This window comes from Silene latifolia, chromosome X (assembly GCF_048544455.1).
Source record: "Silene latifolia isolate original U9 population chromosome X, ASM4854445v1, whole genome shotgun sequence".
Taxonomy (NCBI): Eukaryota; Viridiplantae; Streptophyta; class Magnoliopsida; order Caryophyllales; family Caryophyllaceae; genus Silene; species Silene latifolia.
In genome coordinates this window covers 76,518,089-76,531,726 of record NC_133537.1, presented here as the reverse complement: position 1 = coordinate 76,531,726, position 13,638 = coordinate 76,518,089, and the positions used below count along the sequence as shown (strand labels likewise).

General features: G+C 35.6%; 1 protein-coding gene across 1 annotated transcript; it reads right to left on the bottom strand.

Moving 5' to 3' along the window:
* Positions 1-3,424: 3,424 nt before the first annotated feature.
* LOC141617645 (uncharacterized) lies at positions 3,425-4,117 on the bottom strand. Its single transcript, XM_074434816.1, has one exon. The coding sequence runs from the start codon at positions 4,115-4,117 to the stop codon at positions 3,425-3,427; it is 693 nt and encodes a 230-aa protein (XP_074290917.1).
* Between the last annotated feature and the right edge of the window lie 9,521 nt (positions 4,118-13,638).

Sequence of the window (13,638 nt, the reverse complement as noted above, 5' to 3'; positions counted from 1 at the left end):
AGCAATTTAATTATGAAAACATATTAGATTAAGCATGAATCATTCCCCATGTTGGTTTCCCCTAATTCCTCATTAACCCTAGCTAAGGAAACTACTCACTCATTATCATGTTGAACATGCTAGCAAGGTTGTGAATCATACCAACAAAGTGAAACATGATGAACAAATGAAAGTAATTAGCAATAATTAAACAAGGTTAAGAGAGAATTATACCTATGAAGATGATTCCAAATAATAATGCAAAGAATAATAGAAGTACTTGATGATTGATGGAAGGTTGTCAATCCTCCAAATAAACCCAAATAATCTTCTAATTACCCAAAATAAAGGAAGAACAATAGAGAAATTAAGGAAAGATTAAGATGTAATTAATATTGAGAAATTGTATTACAACTAATTTTAGACTAATTTGAGAGAATTACAAAGTGATTAGGGTGGATTAAGAGAGTATTAGAATTGATACCAATCTAGGTAGTACAAAGGGGGTATTTATACTAAAGATTAGGTAAAAAGATTAGGGTTACTATGGGCTTAAATGACTATTAAGACCCTAAGAAAAGTTGAGGAAATTCTCCTCCCGAAGGAAATGAGCAGATTCCCGTGCTAATCGTGCCACGATCCGCCCGTCTTGTGCTGTGGCATGGGCTCTCTGACTTAGGATCCGCTCGGATCCAGGGAGAGACGCTCGGCTCCAGCTGCTGCATCCCGCTCGTCTTGGGCACAAGACGCCCGGATCTTGGTGTTATGAGATGCCCTGATCCGCTCGGATTCCTGGGCAGACAGCTTCTCTTCTTTTCCTCCTTAAAAATCCGCAAGGATCATTTCGGGGATGCAAGGATCCTTTCATCATTGCCCATTTCACTTTATTATCTACTTAGGCCTCTAGTGCTGGTCTTCTCCTTGATGCTTAATCATTGGATGAGATCAATTTAGCTCCATTCCGCCCCATAAATGTAAGGTTTTTTTTTTGGTGAAAGGTTAGAAATTCTCATTAAGATCATAAACAAGCTATTACAAACTATCCATTTTTGGATACAATTCTAAGGCTAAGTAAAAGGCAGCTAATAGGTTACTGTCTTAAACCAGGCCCTATCACTACTCCGTTTGATACAAACATGCCACTATAAAAATCGACATTTAAGTAAGCACTGAATCTGCTGAAAAACATGTTCTGGTCGTTGAACAACCCCTTCAATTCTAGCCTTATTCGTCTGATGCCAGATAGTGTAGTACAAGGCTTGAATCCAAACAATAGTAACCTGCTTCTTAATTTTTGCCCATGGTTTAGTCTGCATCCAGACTAAGAGGTTAGCTACAGGCAGACCAATATTCAATTTCAGACTGGGCAAGGCAACAAGCTTTCTAGTATAACAGCAATGAGTGAAAAGATGCTGATGGTTTTCAGGTGCTGAGCCACAGAGAAAGCAAATATCATCAGGAATGATTCCCAACAGGAAAAGCTTATCTTTCAGCTGCAAAGCTTCACGAGCAATTAGCCAACTTATAAAAGAGTGCTTTGAAATGCACCAGGAATTCCAAATCATTTTATTCCAAGTAACAGTAGGAAATTTTTGTCTGATCCACTGGTAACCACTACTAACTGAGTAACCAGAAGGACATGGCTGCCACAGTCTAGTAGTGGAAAAACCAGCTATGAACTTGTCCTTAACCTTACAAATAGTCTTCCAGGTCCAAGGAGCATCATGTTTAGGTTTATAAAGAGACCAGATAACATCTTTCATATAAATGTGGTGTACCCACTGTACCCACAGGCTATCCTGATTAGAATAAATCCACCAGGAGAGCTTACAGATTGAAGCAAGATTCCAGGCAATGCTATGCCTAATACCAAGTCCACCTTCATCTTTTGGAACACACACCTTTTCCCAGCTAACAAGAGGGGATCTAACATACTCAGTTGACCCATCCCATAAGTAGTTTCTGCAAAGGGCATCAATTCTCCTTAACACTCCCTTTGGCAGAATGAAAATAGAAGCCCAGTATGTATATAGAGTGGTAAGAACAGAATTCACCAAGGTTAATCTACCATCATAAGATAATTTCTTGGCAGCATAACCATGGATTCTTTCAGTAATCTTCTCAATAAGGCAAGAGCAGTTCTTTACAGTGAGCCTACCAGCAGAAATAGGCACCCTCAAATACTTAAATGGCAAGGCTCCTTCAGAGAAACCAGAGATCTGCATGATATCACTTTTGACACTAGAAGCAACCCCATTAAAATAGATGTTAGACTTCAGAGAGTTCATTTGAAGACCAGTGGCTACAGAGAAGGTTGCAAAAGCTCTAAGAAGAATCATAATGGAAGTAGTATCCCCCTTAGAGAAGAGAAGCAGGTCATCAGCAAACATGAGGTGGGATAACTTGAGCTGGCTACACAGAGGGTGAAACTTGAAAGGCATAGTAGCAGTAACATGAGCCAAAATCCTACTTAGGTATTCCATGGTAATAGTAAAAAGGAGAGGGGAGATAGGATCCCCTTGCCTCAATCCTTTTGCCCCTTTAAAATACCCAAAATTCTCTCCATTAAGCACCAAAGAGTAAGAAGCAGTTCTTACATAAATCATAACCAGATGAATAAATTTAGTAGGGAAGTTTAAGGCAATAAGCATTTGTTCCACAAAGTCCCAATGCACTGAATCATAGGCTTTTTTGAGATCAATTTTCATCAAACATCTAGGGGAAACAGCCTTCCTATTATAGAGTCTCACAAGATCCTGGCAAATGAGAATGTTTTCAGCAATACTCCTCCCCTTAACAAACCCTCCTTGATTCTTACTGACAATAGAAGGCAAAACATAGGAGAGTCTAGTGCACAGAATTTTAGAAATGACTTTATATAAGACATTGCAGCAGGAAATAGGACGAAATTGTGTGACATTTTGAGGATTGTCAATTTTTGGAATCAAAGTAATGAAGGTATGGTTGATCTGTTGAAGCATCTTACCAGACTGAAAAAAAATCCAAAATGGCATCACACACCTCATCACCAACAACAGACCAAGAATCTTTAAAGAAGGCACTAGAGAAACCATCAGGCCCAGGGGCCTTATGACTTAGAATAGAAAAAAAATGCCTCCTTAATTTCCATCTTAGTGACAGGGACCAGAAGAATAGAGTGATGCTCAGAGTTACAAATAGGACCTTGCTGAACCACAGAGGCACAAACAGGGGTAGTATGCCCAGCAGTCCCAAGTAAAGTTTCATGATACTTCAAAAAGGCAGACTGTATATGGGATCCATCAGAATGCATATGGCCATCAGTATCCTCAATGAGGAATATTTTATTTTTAACACTTCTTGCTCTAAGGAGACTATGAAAATACCTAGTGTTGTTGTCCCCTTGATTAACCCAGGTGGCTTTTGATTTTTTAGTCAAAAAGCTGTCACAGGCAGCTTGCAACTCTCAGTAAACACCAGCAGCTTCCTTCTCCTTAACTAAAAGGGTAGGATCACCAAGGGCAGTCCTCAATTGATCTTGGATGTTATCTAATATCTTCCATGCATGAACTGCAATATTCTCAATATCATCAAATAAGTCTTTGTTTAAATCTTTCAGAGGTCTCTTGAGACTCTTCAATTTCATAACAACTTTAAACATTTTAGTCCCTTGCCAAGACTGATTCCAATGGTGAGTAATGCAAGGCTTGAATTCAGGCACTTTGCTCCACATATTGAAATATTTAAAACTCCTTCTCCCCTTCATAGAGGCAGCAGGCGCTTGGATAATACAAGGAATGTGATCAAAAATGCCTTCATTATAAAAATGAGCATATGCATTAGGTCTATGGTGAATCCAGTGATTATTAACAAGAACCCTATCTAGTCTGGAATAAACTCTAGTCTGTGGTTCCTGCTTGTTATTCCAGGTATAATAGGATCCAACAGCTGGGCTATTTATCATCTGACAATAATCTAAACATTCCTGAAAATCCTTCATCTCTTCATCAGATGAAGACCCACCAAGTCTCTCAGAGGATTTTAGTACACAGTTGAAGTCACCACAAAGAATCCAAGGATCATGAATAGAATCAGCAAAAGAACAAAGGTCATGCCATAAACATTTCTTATCAGTGGTATCATTATAGGCATAAACCATGGTGCAAAAAAACTTGAAATTGGAGCTATTTTCAGTAACCATCATATGAATAGACTGGGCACTATAATGGACAAAATGCACATAAAAGAGAGAGGGATTCCATAGTACCCACACTCTGCCCCCAGAATGATAAGAAGAATTAGTGGAGAGAGACCAACCATCACACACACACTTTTCCTAACAGAGTTTAGAGACAAAGGCTTTACCTTTGTCTCAAGGAGACCAAATAGACCCACCATATGAGAATGTAAAAACCATTTAACTTGCTTTTGCTTAGATGAGCTATTTAGTCCCCTCACGTTCCAGAAACCAATGTTATGCATTACTCCCAGGGGGGAGTAATGCACTACCACTTGTACCCATACCAACTCTTGGAGGATCATTACCAAGGACACTTCCAACACCAGATTTTTTGGCAGCATTATTAAGAGCATCCTGGAACGTGTACCGACTTAAATGAGTAGTAGCTTTGCCAGCACGTATTATGTCTTGCCTGCTAAGAGTAGTGACTGGTTTGGCAGGAGGCTGGCCATACTTACCATCCTTGGACCAAGAGACCTGCAATTTATGCTGGATTTCCTCAGGGGTTTTGGAAACCACATGAGTATCAGATACACTCACAGTAGAGGTCACAGGGATAGGTTGAGGTACATTCACAGTTTTCTGCTTGGGGACCCATTTCTGAGTGGTAGGAACAGGCTTAGAAGCCATTTTCTGCTTTGGTTTCCTGCAGGAAAGACTCTCATGACCTACCCCTCCACATTCAGTGCATAAAATGGGTTTCCATTCACTTTCTACATCAATCTTAACCTCTTGAGAAAATTCATCTAAGAAAAGCACAGAGGCAGGGAGTTTCTTGCCAAAGAATAAAGATTTAGAATTAACCTTTGGTCCTAGCAATTTGGCCTAAGAACAATATCGAAATCGATATTCTCCTAATCGTTGCACCCAAAATGCTTTGAGAAATGCCCTTTCCTTTGCTAGAATCGATCCCTAAAATTGTTAATTATTTTTAGGGTTTATGTTTTTGTGATGAGAGAATTAGGTCAAAAAGAGAGTGAGAAAATGATCTCCTATTCTCCTTCTTAAAACCGTCCAAAATGAAGTGATTAGGGGAAGATATTTTCTACCTCTTTTTACCCTTATTTCGGTTTTCACCAACCACAAAAATAAGGAGAAAAATATTCTTATTTTTTGTTGCTCTCAAATTGTATATAATGTGTATCATCTTATTTGTCAATTATGTCGACATGTATTAATAAGTCCACACACAACAGTTTGTAGTCGATTTATTAATACCGGTCTGTCAACATTTTATTATGACAATTTCGCATAATATATACATTAACTATAAATATAACATATTTATAATTTGCTAATTAAATATAGCTGGTTACGTTTAATTACGAATTAACATCTTAATTCGTTTGAGCTAACATTATATACAATAATTAAATATAACAGTTTATATTCAATTTACGAATTAACAATTAATTCGTCTCAGCTAATATTGTTTAATTGTATTAAATAATCGTCTCATCATCACATTGACTAACTGTTTAGTCAAATACATGGACTAACCTTTTAGTCATATAAGGCATCAATGTGATTATATTTTCATACAATCACATCTCTCAAACACATCCTTTAGGTGTGACTTTTAGGGACCAGTTGATCACCACCATCAGTATGATAATAACGTCAAACTTCTAGCAAGCCAACCGTTATTAAGTAAACGTTAAACAACTGATAAAATACTAAGTATTCCCTTGTGAACCTATAAGAGATTTATATATGTTATCACACTAACTGTGGAGGACACAAGCTCCAACAGCTATCCCATGCGCTTCCATCTCATACCTGCTCACCACCCCCGAATGGATCACCACAGTTTTCAAAACATTTAAACGGGGTCAGTTACTGATTATACACAAAAACAATACAACAGAAATAATACACAATTATCCAATCTCCATCATAACTCCACACACCTGACTACACACTAAAGTGTGTAGTCCTGCCAGAATACTCATCGCAACAAGTATTCCACACCGCCAGTGGGGGACCGCAGCCGTTCCCACCTAAGCCCCGCTCATCTCATCCGAGCGATAACCCTTGTTCCTTAATGTGCACATCCCCTTTGTGGCGAGTTCCACATAGGGCAAATCAAGGGCGTGAAGCCACTCCCGTGAGTGACTCCACTAAGCCGAGGACGCACCTCGCGAATCACAGACAAACAATCACCACCAACCACATTATACACAACAATTACCAATTACTAATTCCAATACGATATGAATCATCAGCAATAAACAACCATCAACAACACTATGTAATCAATAACCGAGTAGGGAAACCCTACCTGGAAAGGCAAACATCAAGATCGTCACAATAAGCTAATCAAAACTGTTCTTCAACGCAATCACCTACTATAATTACACAATCATACAATCACTATCTAATACTGTGGACACGGGGGGCCTACGGGGGCGCTTGGGAAACAAGGGTTTGCATTTGTGGGGTCGCCATCAATTTATTGTGGAAAATTGGAAACCGTTCGAATACTTCGCGTCATGGCAAGACAAAAAGTAGTGACATGAACAACAAGAACTCGTTACCCTTAGCATTCTATGTCTAGAATGACTCTTGTGGATGCAAATGAACACGGATGTTCACAGAGATCTAGAGTAAGGGGTGAGGGTACGTATTAGGAAGCTCTTTAATTGAACACCTAATCCCGCCCGCCTCGATAGCAGTCTCTACTAATGATTAGGGAAATCGTTTGTACTCGATATGCTGTTGATTATATGCATGCAAAGCAACATCCACAGATTAATCCTAGCATGTGAAATACTCTTTGTCGGTGAACATGTAATTTCATTCAATTATGTCGAAGTAGGGTTTAGAATTAATTACATGTGAAAACAAGTGAATAAATCATACATGACAAAATACAATAAATAACATAACGATAATGAAAATTACAATGGATTACAATGATTTAAACGATTTATGTCAAAAATATATTTAAGACAGATAATTTGAGAAAAATAAGGGAAAATAAACTAGGTTAGAAAATATGAATAGATTAAGGATGATATTAGGATTAATAGTCGATTAATACGCAATTAAAGAATTAGGTCAAAGCAAGAACGGAATTTCAGAGACAGAATTCAACCCGAAACATGCGCAGCAATGCTGCATCTCTTGGAAGAGGTGCAGTGGTCACTGCTTCTGTTCCTGAGGTAAGCTCTGGCTGTGAAGTCAGAACTGCTACTCGTTAATGCTCGTTGGTGTAATTAATGGTTGATTATTGATATTTGACTCGGATGAAAGTGATTTAGCGTATTATTTACATATGAAATTGTCAGGAAGGCGATAAAAATGAATTAAAACGAATTAGAACGAATTAATACGGATTAAAACTAATTACAAACGAGTTAGAACTAATTAATTAGGTTAAACTATTAAGATGGAAACGAATTGAAAGGCATGATAAACTGATGGAAGCATATACAAAATTCGAATTACAGAGACTTGATATGAACAAATCGAATCTCCAAAATCCGGGTTTAATTTAATGACGAAAACCCGCAAATATTGATTATAAGGGATTCAGGTCGGAATTAAAGCGTAATATTTATTATGAATATGTATTAAATGTATTATGTACGAAGAAAAGTGAAGAAAATAAGAAAACAAAGGAACAAGGGACGAATTAACAGAGAGGCGATGAAGAAGAAGAAAAGCAGGAACTGCGGCAGCCTCTGGAAGAGGCGCAGCAGATGCTGCGACTCTTCGAAGAGGCGCAGCAGTTGCTGCATTTCTTCTCGACGTCTGCCAACTGTTAATCCGTAAAACAATTTAACAAAAGGGTTTTTGAAATCGGTTTTAAGCATACTTTTGACGTAAATCTTACATTAATTGGTACGAAAATAAAATACAATAATAAAAGATGGGATTTATGTTGAAGTGTGTCCTTTACAATAAGTGTGTTTACATATTAAATCTCGTAAAAGGAATATCAGGGATTGGCTGACTAGAGTTTGACATTGTTGTCGTGTGACGGCGGTGATCAACTGATCCCTTTAGGTCACATCTATAGGATGACGCCCAAATAGAATAAATTAATTATTTGTATGAGATACGAGATAATTAATTCCTTGTATTATTTGACTTTTTAGTTAGTCACATAAATGTATTTGATGACGGGTTACGAAGTTGGGACAAGGAGATTTATTATTTAATTATGTGATGTTTAAATAATAAATGATTAGAATTTATTAATTAATAGTTAATTAATTATTTTTATACGATATGTGTATATGTTTTGAGATGGAATTAAATAGCTATTTAATTTTACAAGAGGTTGTAAAATTAGCTAAGTGAGATACTATTGACACATTGTATGTTGATAAAAGAGTCTTATGACCACTTAATAGTTAAGTAGCTATTGGTAGTTAATTTGTATAATTTAAGTGTTAAATAATAAAATTAATATTTAATTATATAAGATAATTAATTATAAGACTTATAAGCATTTGTGGGGCAAATGTCGAAAATCGAAATGGACCCAAAATGGTCCATATGGACTGATTTTTTAGGGCATTACAAGTATTCATTTGGTGGCATTTTCCACTAATAATTGACCCCTCCCACCCCCCCCCTCGAAATTTCCTATAAATACCACCAAACTCTACCAGTTTTTGGTTGTTGGAAAAATTGGAAGAAAAATTGGCCTTTTCTTGTTGTTTTGGAAGGCTCACTTGGAGATTTTAAAAGACCATTTTTCTTCTTATTTTGTTCATCTTAAAACATTTAAAACACATATAAAATAAACTAATAATATTATCAAAGTAATAATATAATTAGTACATCAAAAATACAAATAAACAAGGTTTACTACTACATATATCTAGTTAGTATTATAGTAGTATTTTGGGTTGATTCTTGGGTGCTTCCTTAGGAGACCATCTATTTTGGTGGTTTGTTGTCTTGGAGGATCATCCATTTTCATAGCTCAAGAACAACATCAAGGAAGGAGTCCTTGAGTTGTGCCCAAAACTTGCCTTATACAATGTAAGGAACTTTTGTCTTAAAATGGTTTAATACCATCTTTTATACTTTTATTTGCATGCATGTAGATTTAGGCTCACTTGGAGATTTTAAAAGACCATTTTTCTTCTTATTTTGTTCATCTTAAAACATTTAAAACTCATATAAAATAAACTAATAATATTATCAAAGTAATAATATAATTAGTACATCAAAAATACAAATAAACAAGGTTTACTACTACATATATCTAGTTAGTATTATAGTAGTATTTTGGGTTGATTCTTGGGTGCTTCCTTAGGAGACCATCTATTTTGGTGGTTTGTTGTCTTGGAGGATCATCCATTTTCATAGCTCAAGAACAACATCAAGGAAGGAGTCCTTGAGTTGTGCCCAAAACTTGCCTTATACAATGTAAGGAACTTTTGTCTTAAGATGGTTTAATACCATCTTTTATACTTTTATTTGCATGCATGTAGATTTAGACCATTTTAAATTAATCTTTAATTTTAATATCATAATATGAGTATTAATATGGTCTAAATAACTAACAAGTGGTATCAGAGCATTGTTAATACATGCATGTTGTCTTAAGACGAGTTTAGTAATTTATGAGATAAATTAATAAAATTGATATTATGTTACTAAAATTATTTTTAACACATAATATGGTCTTGCATATAAATAATCTGGTCTTAGGATGATATGGGACGAAAATTTCATTTTTGTTAAATTTTTTCACTTTTTATAACTTAAAATGGCATAAAATTGAGTAAAAATCCATTAAAATAAATTAAGAGTTAATTAAAATTGATTGCATGTTAATTTTATGCATATTTATTTAGAAATAAACATATGCATGATCTATTTATGAGAAAAATAGAAACTTTAAATTAATGTGATTAATTTAGGTAGTTTATTGATTTTTATTTGATAAAAATTGTTAAATAATGGTTATTTTGCAAATAAATATTGATTTAATTTTAGGTCTCGAAATTTTTGAATTTTTAGCTCCTGGAAATTGTTCCAAAATGTACAAAATTTTATTTTAAGTCATTTCAATTTTTATGGTTTGATTTCGAATTAAATCGTAAAAATTGTCGCTTTACCGATTAAATTGTGAAATCGTTTTAAATAAATTTTTAAACAAAAATTTTCACCTGCATGACATTTTTGGTATAAGACCAGAATGTTCATGGCTTTGAAAATTTTTTTTCCATAAATTTTTAAATTAAGTGGAATTTTTGTTTGATAATTGTGAATTATTATATCATTTTTGTCATAATTAAGTTTTAATTCCCATATAAATTCAAGATAATTGTTGAGAATAATTATTTTGATATTAGACCAGATTAGTATGATGAGTAAGTCTTAAAATTATTTTAAGAATTGATTATGAATTTTTATTGGTAAAAATTCCGTCAAAGCAAGCTCAAATGATCGTTGTTGGTAAGTTAGACAATTTGGCGTGTCATTTTCCATAATGCATTTTATTATTCATTTGAATGAATGTTTTTTTTAGCATTATAATTATGTAATTTTTCCTAATATGGTCATAGGTAGAAGTTGGTATTTTCCGTAATGTAAGGGAATATCGACTTGTTTTGTAATTAATTGCGATTTCGTATCGCCTAATTTGTAATTAATTAATAGTTTTTATTTTAATTTTATTAAAGATTGTATAATAGGGTATTGTTATGTAATTTAATTATTAGTAATTAGATGAAGCATCTAAAGACGGAGTTTTCATGAAGACGGTGTTTTCGGAAAGGCGTTCCGAAATCCTAAAGAAAGAGGTCATTTTATGAAGACTCAAGGGACCAAGGAGTCTTCATATTAGGACTGGTTTGTTTTGATTCTTATATGCATTCCGAAATCCTAAAGAAAGAGGTCATTTTATGAAGACTCAAAGAAAGAGGTCATTTTATTAACTAGGTGGCCATATTAGGAGTGGTTTGTTTTGATTCTTATATGCATTCATGCCAAATCGTCACTACATGTTTTATTTTTGTTGTTATCGATTTAATCGTCTAGCATTCACTAATTTTGTTCACTTAAAGGTGATAGACAATTAAATTGATAAGATCTCTAACATTTGTTTAAAATTGAGATTAAGCCTTACCAAATAATAGCACCTATGAATCCCTTCTTCATTAGAGGTAGGTTCGGATCACCGAGGTACACTCTTTTTACGTTGGGTAAGTAGAGTAATAAAGGTTATTACACGTGAAAATTGGTTGGACTCAACGGGATAAATATGGGTTGAATCGGTCCACCGTGCCCATATTTATTTCTGGGGCTAAAAGATAGATTTTAAGAAAATCCGTCAACCAAGAGTTCTAGTAGTAGAATTAGTCAAAATGTTGACTCACCAAATTTATATAAATATGGGTTGAATCGGTCCACCGTGGGAGATCATTATATAAATGGGAACTTGTTAAATAGTTTCACAAGTTAAATATTTCAAGACGATAAATGTTAATCTTTCCTTTATTTCTTTTGTAGTAATCACGATGACTTCTACTAGTGAAACCGTCACCATAGCTAGAGATTCATGGCTACGTTCTTTTATGGACAAATATGTTTTAAAAGCCGACGGTAATAATTTTAACGATTGGGAGGAACAACTTCGATCAGCTGTCACAGGTGATAGCTGTAATACTCCGTATTTTAGTTGGAGTACTTGGTCGAATACTTGGTTGGTACTCGGTCGAGTGTGTGTTACTCGGCCGAGTGCACTTAACCCGGGTAAAGCGGTTCAGCAAGTTGACGGTTTCTTTTATGTTTTGACCAAGGATATCGTTATAATGCTTATATCATTTCTAGTTCATTTTAACATCTCTAAAAACCATTTTTTAAACCTAGAGAGAGGGAGAGGAAGAAGAGTGTCGAGCTTTTCATTGGATTGGAGATTTCTCATCTCTTTCAACCTAATTCGATTTCCCTGTTTGTAAGTCGATTTCATTCCATTGTTTATACTGTTTTAAATTCTTCATCATCGAAAAGTTTGAAAAGAGAGTCCTGTTTATTTGATGTCTAGTTTATGCACATAAAATCTCGTAGTCAAATTCTTTATGGTTTGTCCTAGGTGATTTATTTATGAACATGTCGCGGAAAAATCCGCGAATCTGATTTGGTTGTGGAAAACGATTTGAAAACCTAATTTATATGTCGATTCAGTTATGGAGCTATTTAATACATCATCTTTGTAGAGTCTAGATGACAATAAGATTTGGAATTACTGAGAAATAATGTTTTAAACTCGTTTTATGAATCAATACATTTTATGCGACGGTTTCTGTCAGTTTTTGGAAATCAGTCTGAAAACCCTTTATACGTTTGGAATTTGAGAAACATACGTTGCATATTATTTGTAGCTAAGACTCATAGGGTTCCAATCCAATTTGCCTTGCATCAATTCGATTTTTCTGAAATTAGTTATGCATTTTATACCGAGTCTGCCATGTGCTGGAAAATCAGGAAAAGTCGTGTTTGTTCTTTAAGTTGATATTCCTATTAAGTTATGATGAGTCTAGGTTATGTGCATGATTAATTGATTGAGTAGGTGGTAATTATATATAATTATGTTATGTAGGTGATGGATATGTGAAGGATCATGATTGATTGCTTGTGTGTGCTTGGATTGCGAAAAGGTAGGGTTTCTCCTACTCAGTACTGTTAATTGATTGAGAGTGCATATGTTTCATAATTGATGCTATCTGCTGATCATCGGAGGTTGGGTGTTGTGGTGATGGTGATGGTGTTGGTGTCGTTGTGTTGTGACGGTTGTGGTGTTGTGACAGCTGTGATGCTCTGTGTGTGTGTGATTGTGGTGGAGTCACTTGCGGGAGTGGCTTCACACCCTAGTTCGCCCTCCGTGGAACCCATCACGGGAGGGGATGTGCACATTAAGGGAGAGGGATTGTTAGTCGCTCGTTGATGAGCTGGACTAGGTGGGGATGGGCTGCGGTCACCCACTGGCGGCGAGGATTACCTGTTGTGATGGGTAATCTGGCAGGGTTACACATTTCGGTGTGTAGTCGGTTACTGTGTGAGATCGGGAGACCGGGGATGGAGGATGATCAACCGGTTACATTGTTTATTTGTCTTATATTGATTGAATGGTACTGACCCCGTGTTGTTGTTTTGAAAAACCTGCAGTGATCCATTCGGGGATGGTGAGCAGATTATGACAGGTAAAGCAGATGTTTAGCTATGGGACAGTCATGGGGAGTCATCACTTCGAGTCTAGCTTCCGCTGTTACGACTTTAGCTGTCTTTGATTTCAGTTGTATTGAGGTCCTTACACTTTAATTTTTGAGTTGGCCTGAGATAATGTAATCGTTAAACTCTTTATACTTTTATAAAGGTTGTTTGGAATTGGTAACTTTGATATACTAACCTCGGGAAACCGAGATGGTAACAGTCTTTCATGCTAGGGTAGTCCTTGGTAAGGTACCTTGGTA